General features: G+C 37.3%; 1 protein-coding gene across 4 annotated transcripts in view; it reads left to right on the top strand.

Annotated features, from left to right (window-relative positions):
- The window catches only part of LOC140171458 (broad substrate specificity ATP-binding cassette transporter ABCG2-like), a 47,174-nt gene that overhangs the window by 13,286 nt on the left and 11,832 nt on the right, over positions 1-22,056 (top strand). For all 4 annotated transcript variants that reach the window (XM_072194728.1, XM_072194727.1, XM_072194725.1 and 1 more), the window contains 7 exons: positions 928-987; positions 4,070-4,184; positions 5,705-5,857; positions 7,109-7,266; positions 19,162-19,313; positions 19,846-19,950; positions 20,663-20,856. In XM_072194728.1, coding sequence (XP_072050829.1) covers positions 928-987; positions 4,070-4,184; positions 5,705-5,857; positions 7,109-7,266; positions 19,162-19,313; positions 19,846-19,950; positions 20,663-20,856 — 937 coding nt within the window. The remainder of the gene's footprint in view (positions 1-927; positions 988-4,069; positions 4,185-5,704; positions 5,858-7,108; positions 7,267-19,161; positions 19,314-19,845; positions 19,951-20,662; positions 20,857-22,056) is intronic.

Here is a 22,056-nt window from a genome sequence, read left to right as displayed (position 1 = left end):
TTGAATGAATGTTGTTTTGTATGCATGATATATCTAAAACCATCGAGATATTTGTATCTTGATGCTAACTTTTTGGTTAAATGCTGTATCCCAGGCATGGGCATCAATCCCTCTCAGGTCAATCCTGTGTGGGGGGGAGGTTCAAAAGGGACGCCCCCCCCCCCACCTTTTGGCTAAAAGGCCCATTTTTTGTTCTTTTCAGCTGGCCACTTTTTGATAATTCAGGCCAATTGTCCCCCCCTCCCCGCACATTTCAAGCTGGATTGGCGCTAGTGATCCCAGGGCTCTATCAGTGATTATAGTCAGAAATTACCACCAATTGGTAGGAATGCTTAAACTGAAGAATAAGTCGATCAAAATTGTCTGGTATATTTTGTCATAAATTTGGAAGAAAAAAGCAGTGTTGATAATTTTCAGATTTAGCATGTTTAGTGAATCAATGTTCAACAAGAAATTGTTACATCTTAATATAAGCATCAGCATGATTAGTTGGCCTTTAATATCATAGTGCTCCTCAAGGTAAATTAAATATGCCTCTCTGAGTAGGTAGGTGGTGGTCAAGACGGTCAATATAAGTGATTGATTCTGTTGACCAGCAAGATCCCTTATAAACATTTGACAATGATTGGTCTCAAAACAGGCCAAAGGAAGCAATTATCATCAATTTCTTCAAGGCAAAATTAGAGGGTAAAAAACTGTAAGTAAATTGGCATTGTAAAAGGAATGTAAGTTTTAAAGATAATGTCATAAATGAAATGCATTATGATTTGATGATAAGAAATATTAGTATGTGATGTTTTATTTTTTTATGTATTTGCTGTTTGTTCCAAATGACCTCAGCTGACAAATGCCTTGTACAAGTTGAAGGGATATGAAGGAGAACATTGCATATTAATTAAATTCTATATGTTTACTTAATTGATACAGTGGCGTCTTCAAACCTGGCATGAATGCTATTATGGGGCCGACTGGTGGTGGGAAAACATCGTAAGTACTTACACACCTAAAGGGATTTCCTTTATTAATTCATACTGGAAGGGATTTAGATAAACATTTATAACCTTAAAGGTTTTCTGCTATGAAACCCATAGCAAACACGTATAATCCTATTTGTATTCAAAATTTAATGCATGTCATCTTTAAATTTTGGCTTGAAAATAATAATTCTTAAAATAATTTAGCATTATTAATGAAATGGAGAAGTTTACAGTAAAAATAATTATTGATGTTAAAAAGTACTGATACGTACTGTATTCTTACTTGCATGGGTAGACTTATCAACTCACAACACTCAAGTGTTGGGGGGGGGGGGCAAAGGAGAGTATGTGTCCTGGATGCTGTCTTAAGGGAGGCACCAAATTCACCTATTCAGCACCACCTATATAAATTCTGCACCTCCTCTAAGCAGTGAAAGTCAACATTTGCATGCTTCAGGTGCATTTCAACATAAATTTAAATGTAAAGACCATACTGAAATTCAACTTAGTAGTAGGACCCCAAAAATAAGCGCAGCAGAAACATGTGCTTTTAATTGAATCATCGTTATGAATGCTTCAAAAAACAAAAAACAGAATTGAAATCGGATAATGCAAAGTGATGTAACGTCAACTTGACGATACCCGGAAATCGGGTGAAAACCTGCCACAAATTGCTATAAATGGCAAAATGGTAATTTTTGGGATTTGTAATGCTTATTCGGACACTTACTTGAAAAGGTAGCATTGATTTAAGTATCACAGATTAATTGCATATCTTTCCGGACTTCGTTAAAGAAAACAAGATTAAAAAATCTCTCCTCGAATAAATGTAATCAAACCACCAAATATACAATTTTAGCCATTTTGACCAATCTGCAGACAAATAAAAGCTTAAAAAATTACTAAGTCCAGCTAATTAATATGTAAAAATAATGCCAACAGAGAACCGTACATGATATGAGGATGCGGTTTTTTTTGCACACATAAGTACCCAAAGTTCTTTCATTTGGTAACAAAAAATACACAAAAAGTCATTAATTATACAAATTAGCTAATTACATCTAATTATATATTTATGCCATTCTTATGTTAATTAGGCATATGTAATTTTTACTTTTTTCAATGTTTTATTTATGTTTTATTCATACAGCATGATTTTGTCAAATATGAACCTGCTGTGATGTTGAATAAAGAAACTGCAGTTAATTGACTAAGTGCACCGAGTTTTCAATTGGTATAGGGAAGTGTTTCACTCATTGTCCAAGGAAAAAAAATACATGATAACAAACACTGGTATTTCAGACCGGTGGTACGAGGTCCTCTATTTCGAGAGACCTATATTTATTGATTTATGGACGATCTAAAAAAATTCATAAAACAGGTCTTAACTCTTAAACTAGGCAGTGTTTAATTTCGGTGGAGTTGATAGTGATTTAGGAAATGTTTCACCTACCATATATTAAAAAGACAAATTATTGTGATCAATGAAACATAACGAGGAAATCGTTTTTTGACATGTATGTTTTCAAAAATTGGCTAACTTTGATCCGCGCTTTTTGATTCACTGTTATGTATGCGTGCACAGTATGACAGAATTATTGTGCAGCCACTGTGACATACCTATTAGTAGTGGTTTTGTGCAAATTTGTTCAGAAATGGTGGGGGATCATTCTCTATCCTTTCCCCCGGACACCCAGGGCCGTTCCAACCATTAGGTCAGGTGAGGCGGTCGCCTAGTGCGGCAAACGCAGAGGGGTGAAAAAAAAAAAAGCGAAAAAGGAAAAAGCGGGAAAAGGCGGAAAAAGAGAAAAAAGGAGAGGAAAAATACAAATAGGTCAAAACTGATGAGTTTTCAAGGGGTAACCCACCCCTTAACTTTTTTGGTATGCTTTAAATTTGGTGGGGCGGCAGGCTATAGGCTTTGACTACTCTCTAAATGTGAAAGAGTGAAAATCACTCAAAAGAGTGAAATCTCACTCTTCTAAGAGCTGTATGAGTGACAACTCTTTTAGAGTGAAGCTCACTCTCAAGAAAGAGTGAAAAAATTCACTCCAGAAAAGAGTGAATCAGAAAAGAGCATTTATTTATTTATTTATTCATTTAGGCCTATTTTATATACAAGAATATCATAGCAGTTCATAACAGCTACTATGTGCTTTAAATTGTTGTGAGGCTAGGCCCCAGGTTAGGGTAGGGCCCGATCTAGGAATGTTGAACTGGTCTAAAGCTTAACACATACACAATGTGTCGAATTCAGTGTGGGATGAGTGATAAAAACTATGGATTTAGTGAAGCTAATAGTCAAACTGTTCAATGGTGAGTACACTTAGGTGTAGGACATAACACTTGGCAAATACCATGTTTACAGACCACAGTCTGGAGAAGCATGATGCGGCGTAACCTACATAAGGTAACAAACTGCTCACATATGACTTAAGCTTACTGCCGCCATTGTCTCCCGACCAAGTGTATACTTGCTACGAGTTATGACCTACACATAAACTATTGAGTATGCTGTCTATTTCTTCATCAAATCCGCTTTCTTTTCACCATTCATTCACACACTGTTCGCCATCTTGTCACACAAGTTCAACAAACATCGGCCGATTTTCGGCGCTTCTGATTGGCTGACAGTTCACTCCAAGAAAGAGTGAGATTTTGAGCCTCTCTGTGAGCGAGTGAGGCTCACTCGAAATCATGAGTGAAATATGTGTACTGTTTTCACTCTTTAAGAGCTAAAACCCACTCTTTTAGAGCTAACTTAAATTCACTCTGAAATTCAGAGTGGTTTTTCACTCTTTTACATTTAGAGAGTAGGGCGGCAAAACCCCTAGGAACGGCCCTGCGGACACCACAACCCCTAGCTACGCCACTATCAAAGTCAACCTTTTTGTATATACATATTAAAATATGCCCAAAAAGGAAATTCAGTTTTGAAATAGCAACAAAAAGTCCATCATTTTTGAGTGAACATTTTGAAAGAAAAACTTCAGATTTGGAGACAAGTTGAAGTCCACTTTGTACATGCAAGCTAAGTTTTCCTGAAAAAGGCTATACAATAACAATATGTTTTTAACTATATTTGTTGACAGTCTTTTGGATGTGCTGGCCGCACGTAAGGATCCAAATGGTCTCTCTGGTAAAGTGCTCATAGACGGTAAACCTCAACCATCAAACTTCAGACTCATATCAGGATATGTTGTGCAGGTATGTAGGTTTCAGAAAAAATGTAACTTTAGTCACTTTTATCATGGTTTGGAATTTGCCATGTCTGGTTTCTGAGATTATTTATTTGTTCATTTGTGCTATTCCAGTTGAAATCCATACACTCCTATTGAATACACGGCCTTAACCTCCCACACAGGAGTGTAGATTTCAAATAAAGTCACCCATTCAGGTAGCCCCATTTGAAATTCACACTGCACCCCCTGTGTGGAAGATAAGGGATATATGTCTTCCATCAAGGGTGTATGAATTTCCAATGGAATAGCTTTTTGACTGATTTGCAAAATAGTGTTATTAACATGCTATTAAATCGGATCCACCATATGACATGTATATGATCAGAGTCGCCCAAATTTTGTATAATTATTCACACTTTTTAAATATTTGTAGATCCCTGAATTTTCTCATCAAAAACACGGTGAGTTCCGCCCATTATGTAATATTATGGGATGTTCAGTTCAGTTAAATGCAGTAGCATAGCCAGCGGTGGGGCAGGAGGGACAGAGTGCCCCCCCAACAAAATACAAGAGAACAGTGCCCCTCTGATGAAAAATGAAAGAGAAAATCGGGAAGGCAAAGGAAAAGAAAAGGGGCAAGGAGCCTGTTTTCCACCAAAGTTCACCCAGTATCTTAACATAATATATATATAAATATAAACACACGCTAAACATGGTTTTTAGGATGGGTATAAGTGTTTAGGATGCGTTTAGATACAAATCCAAAAGTGCAATAACTTGTAAACCAAAGGGACAATATTGATTTTACTTTGGATATGTGATGTTTCTTGAAAATCTGGAAAACGATATTTTCAGTTATTCCTAAACACTTTTATATGTTTAAAAAGTGTGTATATGTTTAAAAAGTGTTACAGCTGGACATTTAGAACCTAAACACATTAGATTTACAGTGTACGCACGCACACATTGTCCCATATAAAGTCCTTTTTTACTGTCTCTCTGAAAACCTGATATAAGTATACATTACACCAAATACCTGATCAAAATAATGCAATCGGATTTTTTTCCCGTCAAATTTATATTTTGCCCCATCCGACCAACAAAGCTGGCTACACCTCTGGTTAGAGGGCGACACAGGCCAGGTTCTGTTCTGGGATTTTTAATTTTTATCATTTTTGGCCATAAAACAGCTCGATTTTGCAATATAAGTGTTTTCTGGGACCTTTTGTCGGAATTTGCACAGATACTTTTTGCACAAGTAAATATTTGCTAAACATAGGAAAGTTTATTCTTATACACTCAGCTTCGTTCCGATGTACTGCATCGAGTGCCCAGCTGTCAACAAAGCTCGCCGTCAGACTCCCTGTATGTGAAATCACTCACCCGTATTTGATATCAGAAACGTCTTTTAATTACGAGTTCCCCCGAACTAATATTGATAACTACATAAATAATTAATTTGACCACCAAATCATTGATCCTTTCTCATGCTTGGTTTCCTTCTTTTTGTTTGTTTCGTTTGTCAATTCCCGGCCCCCCTTCTAGGATGATATCGTCATGGGAACACTCAGTGTTCGCGAGAATCTGACATTTTCAGCATCTCTACGTCTACCATCATCAGTCGGGACGAAAGAAAGAGAACAACGAGTTGAAGATGTCATATCTGAGTTGGGTCTCCAGGACTGTGCTGATACCAGGGTATGTTAGATTGGCATATTTTGGTGTGGTTTAGTTTGTTGATTTACCATGAACTGGTGTCTTCGCTACGCCTAAATATATTGTTTTGTTTTTGTTGCCTATAAAACATGCATATTATGAGTATCCCAGTCAGTGATGCACCGGGGGAGGGGGGCAATTGCCAAGTCATCCAGTTTCCCCTTCCCTATTATAATGCTAAAATTTACCAAAATGGGTTTAAAATGGGTCATTTTGGTCTAACAGGCTCACAAGAAAGTGGTATAATTTTGTCAAAGTGGTATTTTGAGCCAGGGGTTACTCCCTCCCTGTGTCAGAAAGGAACTCATAGTCAATGCCAATAATGACTTCCCACTGCCGAAATGATGATAATGTTCTCCTCATTGGTCCATATGATATAATACAAAGGGGCAGTTTATAGTAATACTGAGGTTCAACACAACGAGAAAACCACAACAATATTTAACAAATCGTTTTCACATTTAAGAGGAATTGCTGGATCCCGATCAGAGGCAGTGCCAAGATGCACGAGGTATACCTCTCAGTTTAAAGCTTTGCCCCCTCCTTTCTGTCAAAATAAAAAAAATTGAGGAAATTTCATCTTTGGATAAAGTATGTCCAATTCTAGGATTTAAAAAATCTCTCCCCTAAAGTCGCATTTTCCTGTGCCTCCCCACTTGAACAAAAGTTCCAGGGCATGTCGCCATGGTCAGACTTTGTCAGTTACTGGCTCCCAGTTTAGATGAAACAGGCTATGAAGCATTGAGTCTGTGATAATTTAGAAGATATAGACCATGTAGACTAGAGTCATAAAAGAAAATATGATGCACTTTGCAATATGTGAAAATCTTACACTGCAAAAACTGCAGAACATGATGATGTGTCTGAGAACACATGCAGAACACATTTTTTAGGTGTTCATGAAAATGTAACAGATTTAGAACATGTTCTTGGTGTTCACGATATGTTTGTGTGATCAGAATACTCTAAGAACACATTCAAGAACACACTTGGAACACACCAAGAACATGTTCTATATCTGTTACATTTTGAACACCCTTAATGTGCTCTGCCTGTGTTTTGCATGTGTTCTTTTTTGCACCTGATATGTTCTGCTGTTTTTTAGGGTAGAAAAACTCAAAAAAGTCCATGTATCTACTAAAATCTATGTTTTGTAGATAAGTGGGTGAAACAAAATTGAAAATTGTGCCCTAGATTCAATATTCATCAGCTTGTGTGTAACATTATTCATAGATTGGAGGTGATTTCTCACGTGGTGTGTCTGGTGGAGAGAGGAAGAGAACTAATGTGGGAATGGAATTGATTATCAAACCAACATTTCTGTTTTTGGATGAGCCTACTACAGGATTGGATGCCAGTACTGCAGGGTCTGTCATGTCTACAATGGCACAGTAAGTATATGGTGTCAAAAATGTAGTATTTAAGGAGAAATTAATTCCACTGATTATGAAATAAGTTCACATGCCTGCCCTTTGAAAAAAAGAAAAGTGCAGTGCTATATAGTGTGCTAGGCACAGGCATTATCCCACCACCCCAGGCGCGGATCCAGGCATGGGCACACCGGCCCGTGCCCCCCCTTTCGAGGGTCCTATTTTTTTTTTTTTTTTTTTTTTACAATATTTTGTAGGAAAAAATAAAATAAAACCCCGCTCCTCCCTGTTTTGCTTTTCATTTTTACATCAACGGCCTCCCATGCCAGTGACGGATCCATGCAGGGGCACACCGGACTGTGCCCCTTCCTGAATTGGCTTCAATTCGGCCTTTATTTATTCTAAATTCTGAAGGGGTGCATCCTCCCTCAGACACCCGCCCTCCGCGTATGGATAAAGAAGTCAGTAGGCTCCTTTTTTGGACCAGGCGCGGATCCAGGTGGAAAGACACACTGACCCGTGCCCGCCCCCTTCACGGCTAAAAAAATGAGGAAAATGAGAGAAGAGAAAGGGCGAAAATGCTGACTTCAACACCAATCCGTGGATGCTAGGCCTAATAAAGTGTCTGTCGCGTCGGGACCAGTCCCGGGACAAGTGTAATATTTAAGATTTTGCAAATTGAGTCGGGGCCTTTTTTGTTAATGATAAAAGTGTATAAATGATGCACCAAATGACTTAAATGGGACCTTCATTTTACAAAATTTTCCAACTTCTGAGGGGAGATAACAGGTGACCGTTTTCACTTCTGTTTTGGACATCCGTACACTTTATGTGTTAACATGTTTAAGCAATATAAATAGGCCTACAGTAGGCCCTAATAGTGAATAATGGTCTACGAGTGGCTTCAATTCATGTGCCTTTATTTTCACACATTTTCTAACTTCTCGGGGGAGGGGGACACCCCTCCTCAGACACCCTCTGCGTATGCATAAAGAATTTGCCATTTTCACTACTGCTTTGGACACCAGGCCCTTCAAGCAATAATTGACACAAAAGTGAAAATTTGTAGACGAATGACTTCAAATAATAGTATTACAATTTGTTTCAATTGGACCTTCATTTTCCAAACTTTTCCAACTTCTCAGGAGGGAACATCCCCGCTTTGCATATGCATAGAGAAGTTGCCATTTTCACTAAGGCCTACTGCTTTGGACACCAGACCCTTTATGTTTAAAACAATAATTTACACATTAATAATGACAAATTGTCGACGAATGACTTCAATTGGGCCGTCATTTCACAAATTTTCGGCTTTTACAAATTAAAACTTAACGCAATAATAGTGCCAAAATGGTCCACCAAATGGCTTCAATTAGGTCTTCATTTTGCAAAAGTTTTCACTTCTCAGGGGCACATCCCCTCAGACACCCCCTCATGTATGCATAAAGAAGTTAACCTTTTCGCTTCTGTTTTGGACACATAACCCTTTATGTTTAAAGCAATAACTTTAAACTTGTCGACAAATGACTTCAATTGGACCGTCATTTCGCAAATTTCGGCTTTTTCAAATTAAACTTTTACACAAAAATAGTCCACCAAATGGCTTCAATTATGTCTTGGGCACATCCCCCTCAGACACCCCCCTCGTCACAAGCAAGCTAGAACGTCTGGCGCTGCCGCTACCGATGATTAAAAAGTTTGTGCCCCCCCCTTTTCAAAAATCCTGGATCCGCCACTGCACCACCCTACCCCATTTTGTAAGTCCTGGTATTCTGAACTTAACTTTCTCCATGCGGGCAGCGACTGCAGACAACAAGTTTCAATTTTTTTAACAAAAAACATTTCAGAATTGTACATTTTCATGACCATATTTGGAATCAGCATGAATAATGCATTAAAATGAGTACAAACAAGCCTATAGTATTGGTTCAGAGGCTCTTGAGATAGAACTTGATATTTTGAGAAAATATCTCAAAACTTTTTATGTTGAAGGCTATGGCTAGCATGGAGAGCATTTTAAATTGAACTTGACCACCATGATATTATACTTCCCCCCTTGAAATTGTCTTGTCCCCTTTGACACCCCCCTAAAAAGTTCTGATTGTGTAACTGGATGGCCCAAGTACACACAGGGCCTAAGCCCAGGGGCCTAAGTTAATTGTGTGTGACATTGGAACAATTACGCATTTTGCGGTCAATTGTGAGATATTAATGACCTCGATTTATGCGTTCAAGCGTTTTCACAAAATAAAAATATGATTGGATCACACGCATCGCGTTTATTAATGAGGTTATGAATTTCAAACAAATGGCATATTTCAGTGTGAAAAAGATCTCTTCTTAGTATGTGCATTAAACAGAAGCAATATTGCAATGTACAGGTGTTATCAGGTTATCATAATATTGAGATATTTCATATTCAACTGAACCAATTGTACGTGTGAATTCAAATATAGTGCATTTTGCCTGTTTGCCATAATGGGAGGTAGAGACATGCATTTGTGCACGTACATGTGTATGGAGCATGCAGGCAAGTTGTCAAGTTCCTTTTGTTTTGTACTGAAAATAGTGTCTTTTCAAAACTGACTTAATGGTGGCAAACTGAAATATTTGAATAAAGTTGAAGTTTGGTAGAGCCAATGCCCTTTCTATACACAATCTTGTTTTGATGGTCTTTCAGTGTGTATTGTTTTGATCCAGTTTAATTCATCCTATCCTGATCCATACCAAAATTACTAAGTATACATAGGCAACAAAAAAAACCACCGTTTTATGGGCATGACTGACCCAGGTCAAATAGTCAAGAAGTCACCTCTTAAGGTTACACGAAGAAACGATAAAAAAACGATAAAAGACGTATAAAGTTGTTCTCTAAAACCGCGTTTCTCAGCAATCAAATATCGCAGTGAGTCAAATGTTGGTGCATGGATGTATCTTAACATTATTTTTGTGTGTTTATACACATTTTTAGAATCCGTTTGAAAATCCTTCGTTTAAATCATTTTTTACGCACCATGTTCACAAGATCAAAAACACGTTCCATGCAGGTTTTTTTAAATATTCGCTCTGTATAAAACCACGCCGAGTGATTGTTTTCTCCTTTTTTGTATTGTACTACAAATCGACCAAAGAAATAATGTTGCCATGGGGAAGAACAAAATACAGTACCGATTAAATTGTATTAGCCCGTTTTTGGGAACAATTTTCGAGAATCTTGTACCACAAAACACTGTTATGTTACATTATCGATATCTGGAGAGTGGAACGTTAATTTTGATTTCTAACTCCCTACATTATTTCTCAAAAGTATGTCGATTCCTTTCCCATTTGAATTTCACTCCAAATTTAAGCTACTTTTGCAAAATCGAGGTTTTTCGCCATCGATACCTCCGACATTTACAGCGGTGATGAGATTGTTTATCATAAGAGCCTGGTATGCACTATTCCATAATAGTCAGTTTGAGATCAATCGATTTCACAGGTCACTCAGTAGCTCAATCGGTTAGCGCGCCGAACTAACGTTCGACTCTATAATACTATAGTTTTGAGCTGGAAAACTTTGGTACGTGTTCGAGTCCCTATGTGGTCCATTCCATCTATTTTATTTTATTTTTATTTCACTTTGTGTTCTTTTTTCTTGTTCGTTTCTTTTCTTTCTGACTGCAGCGATTGATTGTTTTTGCCCTGTTTTTTTTTTTCATTATATAATTCAGGAATTTTTAGGCTATACTAGTCTAATAGGCGCGGCCTATATGAATATATTTTTACAAATTAGATTAACAAAATATTGGTTGTTGGTTTTGTTGTTGTAGTTATTGTTGTAGGCCTATATATTGCATAATCAGGGTATAAATAAGTATACTAGGCCTATTATAGCCTATAGAAGCATTGATTTATTTCACGACAGATATCATCCAGGATAATTTTAAAAATTGAAAATTTAGAAAATCCAAAGGAAAATTGCCGAAAACGGCTGCCCACAATCACCCCCCCCCCCATCAACCCATATGGTCCTATCATATGGGCTCCCCTTCCCTATCCCCGCAACCCATAGGAGGACCCACGAGCCGCGGTTTGTCCGTGGCCCTAGTTCAGATTGATACACTATTGTATGCGTGAGTTCATTCTTTTCTGCATGGCTGTTTCCATTATTAACTTACGCCCTCTGGAACCAAGCCTTGAAAATCAATTGCATTTAACCTTAAACCATTGGTTTCAGTGGAACTGTTGGTTTGTTATGGACAGACCCCAGGATAGACAAGTGGTTGGGGTAATCTTCAAAATTCACCCTTTGGGCTACCATATTGCGGGTTTTAAGGGTATACGAGGTATTGTTGGTCAAAGCAGCCAAAAAAAAAATCGATTATCATTATCTGAATCAATATATTATTAAAAATAACACTTTGGTGTTTTGCAAAAGTTCATTCTACAAATCATATACTTTGAAAACTTGCTTAATTTATTGTTGTTAATGAGTTATGTACGCTTTTACAAAAGTGTTGTTGTTTCAGCCCTCTGTACGACATAACTCAAGAACCACAGGTCCTACAAAAGTATATCTGTGATATTTGAATTCTTCTACATGCTCGCTATGAATTGAGCAATGCAATTTTTGCTAAAGCTCACTACCATTCGCAAGATGCTGTGAACTACTTTTTTTCTGCTGCTTCGACCAACAATACATCGTATAACCTTAATGCTATTGACATGAAAATCAAATGCTCTGTGTGTGAATCGGGTGTGAAATTGTTGCTTGTCCACACCACCTGTCCAATAGACCTGGCTGGTTGGTTGTGGAACAAAGCAAGATTCTCTGTAAAATATTGTATCCCTATCATATTCAAGGTCTAATGTTCCTACTTATTTCCCAGAACCTAGAATGACATATTAAAAAAATAACCATTCTCATCTATGTCTATTATTATTTTTATTATTTCAAGAAACAAATTTGGGAATAATAAAGTAAAATAACAAATATTATTGTAGCAGTGGCGTTGCCAAGATTTTTCCAGAGAGGGCCGCAGGGCGGGCTGCAGGGTGCAAATGGCTTTACTGGATTTCCTGAGCAAAATTTGACAAAAATGATTTAAAAAAAGGCCTCAAAATCTCAAATATCACAGTGGGCATTATCCCACAGGGGGACAAGATGGAGGCAATATTGTTCCACAGGGTAGACCTTGTTTTTCACCAAGCCTGAACCGTGGGGCCTAAAGCAAGTCTAGATCCAAATCGATCTGGATTGGAAAGCATTGTGTAAATAGCACCAGGGACCTGATAACTTGTTTTATTCTGACACTGTCATGCAGAATAAGCTCAGTGGATTCTTTCTGCTCATTTGAGTTCAGCTTCAATCAAGCATGCATTTTTAGTTCAGGCCAATTCTATACCAGGTATGTCATTAATCTTGGTCATTATAAATAGTACTCTAGTCGGTTGCAGGTTCATAGTGTATGTTGGTTAGATATTAAAAAGGTTGTGTGACATAAAGTAGAAAAGGTAAAAACTAAGAATTGAAATGCTTAAAAGTTGTTCAATTCTGATCAAAATGTCTTGTATATTAATCAAAATTGAAACAAGCTAGATCTTTGTGCATAAATCCAAGCACCGGTCAGGTGGACCTTCAGCAGGAGTGTACAGGGTGTCCCAGAAAAAAATACTGGGCGAATGAATTTGAACGTAAGTCCAGAAATAGACATCAAAAATCTAAACATCAGCGTGTAGCCCATCTCATTCTACATCTTATAATACGCCAATTTTACTGGAATCGTTTGACTGATTGCAGAGAAATGAGCGATTACATAACGCATGCGTCAATTCACTTCATTCCAAGTTTGAAAGAAAAATCATTCAACACAATGCGCACTAGTGGTTAACTGGGCTATATATTTTGTTCTGTGAACTCCTTTTCATTCTTTAAAAAAAATATGTTTCTTGCAAAACTTTTATTAGGTTTTGTTCAAATTTGAAAACCTACACGATATTGAAAATGATAGCTTGCAAGTAAGATGATGCTCGGTACTTGTAAATATTTGTTTGCGTTAATGTTGATACAAATGTAGCATACAGAACTATTCCAGCTGGCTTAAAAAAATCTCACACACATTAATGTTGTTAGAATATTTCCAAGATATTGTAATGCAAAGTTTAAATCTTTTAAAACTTCAACATTAATGTTGCATGCTTTCAAAAACCACACAAGCTGTAAGCACTTGATCATTGTCATTCCTGGCTCAAATGTTCTTCGGAAAGTTAAAATATAACATACTTGCACAACCTAAAGAATTAAAGATGGGAAGCTTCCAATTACAGAAATCAAAGTTTTCTCGGACAAACTGATAATCATCTTCAGTGAAAGTATGAATAACATAACACCGTCGGATTATAAAATAGATAATTTGGACTAAATTTAATGAGATAAACAAACTTTAGGAAGCAGCGAGCGAGTATGAAAAAAGCGCTTTTGATCAAACTTGGAATGAACTGCATTAATGCGTGCATTGTGTAATCGTTAATTTCTTCGCAACCAGTCAATCAAATAAAATTATCATATGTGATGCGCAATAAAATAGGCTATGCGCTACATTTAAAATGTTTGGATTCTGATGTCTATTTCTCGAGTTACGTTCAATTTTATTCTAAAGCCTCCATTTCTCCGTTTTACAAAATCAAAATTCCGTTTTGCAATTTTGCCATTTTCCGTGATTTTCCGTTTTACTCATAAATCCCTATAAAAACACCTTACAAAGCAAAATGACAACATGAACTTGTTAGTTATTTGTCCTACCTTACTGAAGCCGACCTTCAACATCGCCATTGAAGTATATCACTGCTAATTATATGCGCCACGAGGAGGTCATACGTAAAGCACGGTACGCTCGCACAGTAAACCAGTACAGCACATGTACAATGTACATGTACAGTGTAGTGTTTGCGGTCATGAGCTGTCATGATCGACCTGGCCCAGTTATTTTCCAACCATGTGATGCAACATCAACAGCGCAAATGTACTGAGACAAGGGGTTGTATTGGGTGATTTAAAGTGAGTTGTTAATGTTATGCTTGGAAATTGTATTTTTTAGTTCAGCTATTTCATGTTTGACAAATTTTTGGATAGTTTTAAATATTTTTTCAAGAAAATTCTTACTTTTCTGTCAATTTTAAGCTTACTTTTTCAGAATTTTTCATTTTCGATTTTCCGTGCTCAAATTCCAATTTCCGTGATTTTTTCCCGTTTTCCGTATCGCGGAGGAATGGAGGCTTTATTTTATTCACTCAGTAATTTTTCTGGGACACCCTGCATATGCTCTTGGATTACAAATTTGGTGCAAAAATGTTATTTCATTCTTGCACTTTTCACACATGACAGTAGCCCTATAAAGTTGACCCAATTTCAAAAGTTATTGTGCTTTGGTAGTACTACTACGGGTACTATTTTGTTGTAAAAATATAATTTTTGTGCTTTGAACACATTTTCTAAACTCAAGAGTTTATCTCTTAGTATATATTGTTGAACCAAAATATCCTAGCAGTGTACACACATTATTTGTGGATGACTAACTGTTTAGTTAGGGTTTAGCAAGGAATGTGTGTTTATTTGTGTGTGTGCAGGGGTCCCTGGGGGAAGTACCCAAGTTTGGTTGGAGTCTCTAAATGTAAAAGAGTGAAAAACTCACTCCCCAAAAGAGTGATTCACTTACAAAACCACTCAAAAAAGAGTGAAATGTGTTTTTTAACTTTAAAACCACTCAAAAAAGAGTGAAAACCACTCTAATAGAGCGAATTTCAACTCATTCAAGGAGTTAAATGAAGGACAACACATTTTTAGAGTTGTCCTTCATTTAACTCCTTGACAGAGTTAAAATTCACTCTTTTAGAATGGTTTTCACTCATTTTAGAGTGGTTTTAAAGTTAAATAACACATTTCACTCTTTTTTGAGTGGTCTTATAAGCAGTGTTGTAGTCGAGTCCTCGTCGTCCGAGTCCGAGTCCTTGGTGTCCGAGTCCAAGTCCGAGTCCAAGTCCCTGTCAATTTTTTATGTCCGAGTCCGAGTCCGAGTCCTCAATGTTCGAGTCCGAGTCCGAGTCCGAGTCCTTATGTATCAAATTCAAGCCCCGGGGTTTTCACCAATTCTTTATCAACGTAGGCCTATACTTAACCAGAATTTTAGTTCTATAATATTTTCTTGTAAATACATAATTTGCTAGTCCCACCTAGCATGCCTAGTATTGTTTTGGGGCTGTGCAATAATAATGCGGAGCCCAAGGAGGGGTGAAATTGCAAAAATGCTTATCCTCTCGGCCTGCTAAAATCGCTTCCCCCCCGGCATGCTAAAAATCTTTGCACCCCCCTTTGCTCATGCCATTTTTTGGGATCCCAATTTACAAACCTTATATGGTTTAGATAGGCCTATAGGTCTATGCATGGAGGTATATAAATTATATACTTCCATCTGAGACTATTATCGAGCGCAGTGAGCAGGGAAATTTGCATATAAATGTAAGGGTTTCCGTACTGTTTTCTAAGCCTTAGAGCGTTTTATTTGAAAGGTGTCCCATATGTGCCAAAAATTGATTGTTCCCCCCTCTCGGTTTACCAAAAATTGCTTCCACCCTCCCTCTCGATCGGCCAACAAATTCTTACCCCCAATTTTACCTTCCCCATGACGTCATAATTTTTACGCAGCCCCTTAGGTATGTATACCTTGGAAACAGAGTACAATCACAGGCTCACAGTAACTTATTAGGCTTGTGTTTTAAAGAGGCAAAAGATGCAATATGACAATCAAAATATTACGTCACTACCAAACTTCAGGTGCCAAACTTAGGGGTGTTGCATCTGGCTGTAGTCCTATGCAGTATTATTCCGGGGGTGGGGGACACTCATATGTAAAGGTCGTACGGGTATGTGCGGCGGTCAATGGTCCCTTTTTCAGGCTCTCCGGCAGTTCCATAAGACCCATTTACAATCATTCATTGAGCCTAACGCTAAATTGTAGCTCTTTAGCTCAAATTTGGAAACATTTTGAATTTGTTAGCTCCAATAAAGCCTATAATTTGGCCTAATTTCAGTTCACATACCTCCACAAAAATGTTGAAATTTCAGTTCATCAAGCCCCTATTACCCGCCCCTATTAGCTCCTATTTTGCCCCCAAATCAGTTCTTAGTTCCCAAAGTTCGGCACCGCCCACCCGACCCCTACCAAAATTTAACTTGAGTGTCCCAGGATATTATTATTTATGTACATTCTAGACTTGCGTCTAACAAAGCAGTCATGTCAAAACAAACGATTATGATTAAAATCCATTTAACTAATTTAAGATATAGGCTAACTGAAAGCAATCTTGCTTTTTGGTTGTACTTTTATTTACAAACTGAATTTATTTGCATGCAAAATTACTTAAATTAATCATGTGATCATTGATCAAGCATAAGAAGAAGTTTACAATGAACAAAAATAAAAGACCTAAAAAGACCCTATTTTGCCGGACTCCAGGAGGACTCGAAGCCGAGTCCCCGAGTCCTTGGGGTCCAAGTCAGAGTCCGAGTCCGAGTCCTTAGCTTCCGAGTCCAAGTCCGAGTCCGAGTCCTTGAAAAAAGGACTCGAGTCCGGACTCGAGTCCGAGTCCGAGTCCCGAGTCCTCCAACACTGCTTATAAGTGAATCACTCTTTTTGGGAAGTGAGTTTTTCACTCTTTTACATTTAGAGAGTTAAAAATATATATAGTGTGCCCTCTGGTATACAGGCAGAGAGAAAGAAGGAATTGATTTCTAGTGAAAGTTATAGGGAAAATTTGGATTTTTAAACAACATTTTTTAAGGGACTTTTTGGATGAGTGCCTGAGTGGGATGGGATGCCGTGAGAAGAATTTGGAATAAACATCCATGCAGTCTTATATTTTGATAAAAGTAAAGCGTAGGAAACAAACATAGGAAATGGATTACATGCAAATAGGATATTTGGAACTTATAAAATTATTCGTTTCAAAAGGTTATGAACCTATAACATCCAATCATGGCTTTGATTGAAAATGTTAGGCGAATTTGGCAGGGTCTTTGGGGTTTTGAAAGCTCAAACATGCATGATTGAAGATAAATTAGTTTAAAGTAGGGGCCTATTTACTGCTTTTCATACCATAAACAAGTAATTATCAATTGTCCAATTACAAAATACACCTTGAATAACACCTTTTGCTTTTGGTCTGATACCCTAAGGAATTATTTGCATCAAATTAAATACCCTATTTCTGAAGTATTGCTATTGAAAAACAAAAAGAGAAGAAAAGAGAGAAAAGGGAGGGGGAGAGAAGAGAAGAGGGGAAAGAAAATTTTCGAGCACTTCGCACACATTTGTACCATAAACTTATTTTGTTGCCAAAAGGTGCTGGATTTACTGTACTCCAATTTTTTTCCAATTCCATCCCCCCATGTCAAATTTACGCCACTAGTTGCGACTTAAACTTTGCATATTAATTAACCGGGACTTTGCAAATACGCTCTAATAATTGTAATGCTCGATCATTTTGTGTAAAGATGACAATATGGAAGGAACGGGGGGTAAACATGGTCAAAAAAAATTTATTTTAAAGAAAGGTGAAATTGGACTGAGAAATATAGTTTAATGTAGTTGAATAAGAAATATACTTCAAATCAAGGTTAAGATTTTAAAAGAACTCTGACAGAGATGTGGAAACAATAACATTGGATCTTGACCTTCTTGGGATTCCCCACATACATTCATTATTCTGTCTATCAGCATGTTTCCATTAATCGTATACGTCATTCAGACTGAACAAACTAGGATGGAGCTTGGAGTTACCATGGTTACGATTCTGGGGATATAGCTTAGAGTTACCATGGTTACGATTCTGGGGATATATTATAACACTGTTTACCCCATTACCACAATATGTCCTAGCCAGAGAATGGTAATTTGCGCATACTATTTATTGGGATGTGGAGCTCGGCATAAAATTTGCTTTTACCTTTGCTATTATACTGCTTTTTGTCAGAGAAACAACAGTGGTATTTTAGACCATAATAACAGGCAAAAGAAGAGGATTATTTATTTTATTGGACTTAACCCCCAATACAAAAAGCAGATGTTTTAAAATTATACCCATATACCAGTAGTGTATACAACTCTTTTTATATGGGTAGGGTGCCCCCGCATCATGTGTGCATGTGATTTTGACGAAATTAATCTCATATTTGACCATTTGAGCTTTTAAAAAAGAAAACTTAGGTGCGCTTTGTGTGAATTTGTTCCAATTTAAACCATATTTGACAATTTAAAGGGGCATTTCTGTGATCCACAGCCTCATCCCCCACTTTTCCCAAAAAAAAGTTGAGATTTTTACACCACTGGATACCTCTGGCTACATAATGTTTATGTACCAAATATTTCTTGCAGATTAATTAGTTTAGCAAAAATATCGCCAAATTTGAATTTCGTTCTGGTGCACCAGAATGAAATTATAACACATTGTCTATGGAGCAGTTTAATACACATAATCATGCATAACTCGCAAACGCAAAATAGGAATCAACTGAAATTTTGGAAATAAGCCTTTTTCGTGGATATCTACTGAAAAATGTCATAAAAAGAGGATGCTAGGATCACGAAATCCTCCTTTAAGCTTCAATAATTTATATTTACATGTTTCATTATCCTTTCTAGCTCACCAAGAAATTTGCTGAAGTTCTGTATAACTCTGAATAACTCGCCTGTATACCCTTTATATAACCTGACATTTAAACATTTTCTGGTAACTTTGTCCATCCTTTTGTAAAAAGATGTCAATAGCATTTAGTGTTTGCTGGATATGTGTTGAGATGGACTGGTTTTACTTTGTTTATAATTTAAGACCTTCATGACCTTAAAATAACCAAATGGCATTTCTTTTGTCAATTTATAGATTATCCCAAAGAGGGCGCACCATCATATTTTCAATTCATCAGCCTCGGTATAGTATTTATCGTTTATTTGACAAACTTCATCTGTTATCTAAAGGCAGCACAGTGTATCATGGACCATCATCTGAAGCATTGGAATATTTTGGAGCAAATGGTGAGTATGGGATAATGGGAATCTTCAGTCAGTCTTGTGACTCTCAAATCTGGGAGGGATTGTTTTATTTTAGTTGTGTATGGAGATGTACCTTATACCTGTCTTTTGGGGTGCATTTTCATCAATTTTGGTGTAGACCATTCCATTAATGGGCATTTGCTTGCCATTGATGGTCTGAAAAGTCTTTTTCGTTTGGTTTCACAATGTTGTGGAACTCGCCACAATCCACGGGAGCTTTGAGGCAAACTTTTAAATTGAGGAGGCTTTATGGGATTCACTAGACGGTAGTACCAGATTAGGTAGAGAAGTACAGATTTGGTTCCAGTTCCAGATGTGTTAATTTGCCCAGACTGATAAATACCAGTGTGCTATTGCAGAAAACCTTAAGATTCGTATCATACTTGGTTCCGGTTGCAAAGTAAACTTGCAAGCGTTTTATATAAATGCCCATAATTTTCATGTGTATTTCTATTGTTTGTTGCTTTCGTAAGAAGACTTAAGACTTGTTTTATTACTTGCTAATCCTATGTAGGCTATGTATGTGAAGACCATGATAATCCAGCTGATTTCTTTTTGGATTCTATACTACACAATCAGGCAGCCATAGCAGATTCCTCACAGAATAATGATGCACAAGGTAAGACTCATTCAACATGTTAAATATAACCTTAGTTATTCACTGTCATAGGCATGATAATACAGCCGATTTTTATTTACTACACAATCAGCAGTCAACATTAATGGGTATATTTTCACAGGAAACTTTTCTGGACACGTGCCCGGGACACATGACCAATGGGTATCAATGTAAGTGAGACCTCAAGCCTGATCTCTGACTCCCGGCGGTGACCTCGCTATTCAAGTCTTAGTAATTTTGAATTGGAATAGTATTCTTGGTTGCAATTTCGATAGAAATTCGTATCTTGCAAATTTATTAAATATCATACAATCTTAATTTCTTCACAAAATCATCAAAACGTAATTTCAAAAATATCTACCTACGGAAAAAAATATTTATCTACGGAAACCATAATATTATTAACTTGCAACAAGTTACCTATTTTGCATCAAAGAAGGAATTCTTCCTATTCAAATACATTGGAAGACCACCCGCTGTGCTCGGGGTCACATTCCATAATGCTAATATGTCTGCGCCCATGGATGTCACGTGTCCAGGAAATTTTCCCGTGAAAATTTACCTATTAATTCTGACTGATCAGGCAGCCATAGCAGATTCATCACAGAATAATAATGCACAAGGTAGGACTCATCGATGTTCAAATACTTGCTTATAATGAGAGGGAACACTTTCATCCAGTTTACTCTTCTATTTTTTTTCTTCAAAACAGGCAGAGATGTTGAGAAAGGGAAGAAATCAGGCACCGAAATGAAGCAACGTGTACCACCTCTGAAAGACAGCTTCAAAAAGTCCAGGTACTACTCCGATATGACAAGAGAGGTTAATTCTGCTATAGAAGGATCAAATCGTGATGATCATGTGAATGTGCAGAGAGTTACCTACCAAACTTCATTTTTGAAACAGGTACATGTACTTCCCTTTTGACTCAATATCGATGCCATACAAATGCCTGTGGCTGTTGAGGTGTGAAGCTCAGTAAAATGGCCCATATTCTGTGACACTGACACATATCTTGTAGCACATACGAGGGTGTATCCAAAAGTTTTTTACATCGCCCAGAAGGAAAAGAGCTATATTGATGACATTTTGTCAGTGTAATCACTGGTCCTTATGTACATTATGGTCAAAAAATGGTCTCATAAGTATGTTTATTTTTTTACAGGTGGCGCTATGATGGGCAGTAGGCGCATATAACCTTTTCATGATAAGATCCTCCACTTTCTTGAGTTTCTTCACTGTGGCCGCATCATCCGTAAATGATTGATGTCCACTTCTTGGCTCATCTGTGAGGGACATGTGGCCAGTTTGGAAATTCCTTTTTCAAAAAGCAACAGTGCCATATGATGGGCAGTCATCACCATAGATAGCTTTCATTTCATCTTAGATTTTTTGAGCAATGTAGGCTTAACCCTCCAAATGCAGGAACTTAATCACGCTGCATGCCTCAATTTTCACCATCTTGCAGGTTATGCGCCTACTGCCCATCTAGCGCCACCTGTAAAGAAAGTATACATACTTAGGAGACCATTTTTGGACCATAATGTACATGAGGACCAGTGATTACACTGACAAAATTTCATCAATATAGCTCTTTTCCTTCTGGGTGATGTCAAAAACTTTTGGATACCCCTCGTAGCTATATTAGATCTTATTCTATAACTGGAAGAGTGTATACCTTTTCAAACAGTTTTTGAGAAAATCTGAAAATTTGATTTTACTTTACTGATTCGAGGAAGGTAGGATTATAGCAATTGTAATATCAATTAATTCCACAACCATTCATATCTGCTACCTGTTTTACTGTATTATCATGGAAAATTTCCCCCTGGAGGATAAGTGAGGATGAACTCTCATTAGATTAGGGATGTTGTATTGCATAATCAGTTGCAGGGGGGAGGCAAAGGGGTCCTTTCAAATCCTGTAAAATCCTGCATTTGCCAATGCTATCAGTGCAATACAAGCTATACAGGCTGTTAACATGTTTAATGGAATGATGTCAAGCTTTGTTAAAATGGTCCACATTTTGTGACACATGTTCTAACAGTATAACATAACATACTCAGGACTTATTATGTAACTATATTTTAGGTTATGGCTCATATC

This window comes from Amphiura filiformis, chromosome 15, assembly GCF_039555335.1.
Source record: "Amphiura filiformis chromosome 15, Afil_fr2py, whole genome shotgun sequence".
NCBI lineage: Eukaryota > Metazoa > Echinodermata > Ophiuroidea > Amphilepidida > Amphiuridae > Amphiura > Amphiura filiformis.
The sequence above is the reverse complement of the archived record's forward strand: the minus strand, read 5'-3'. Positions and strand labels throughout refer to the sequence as shown.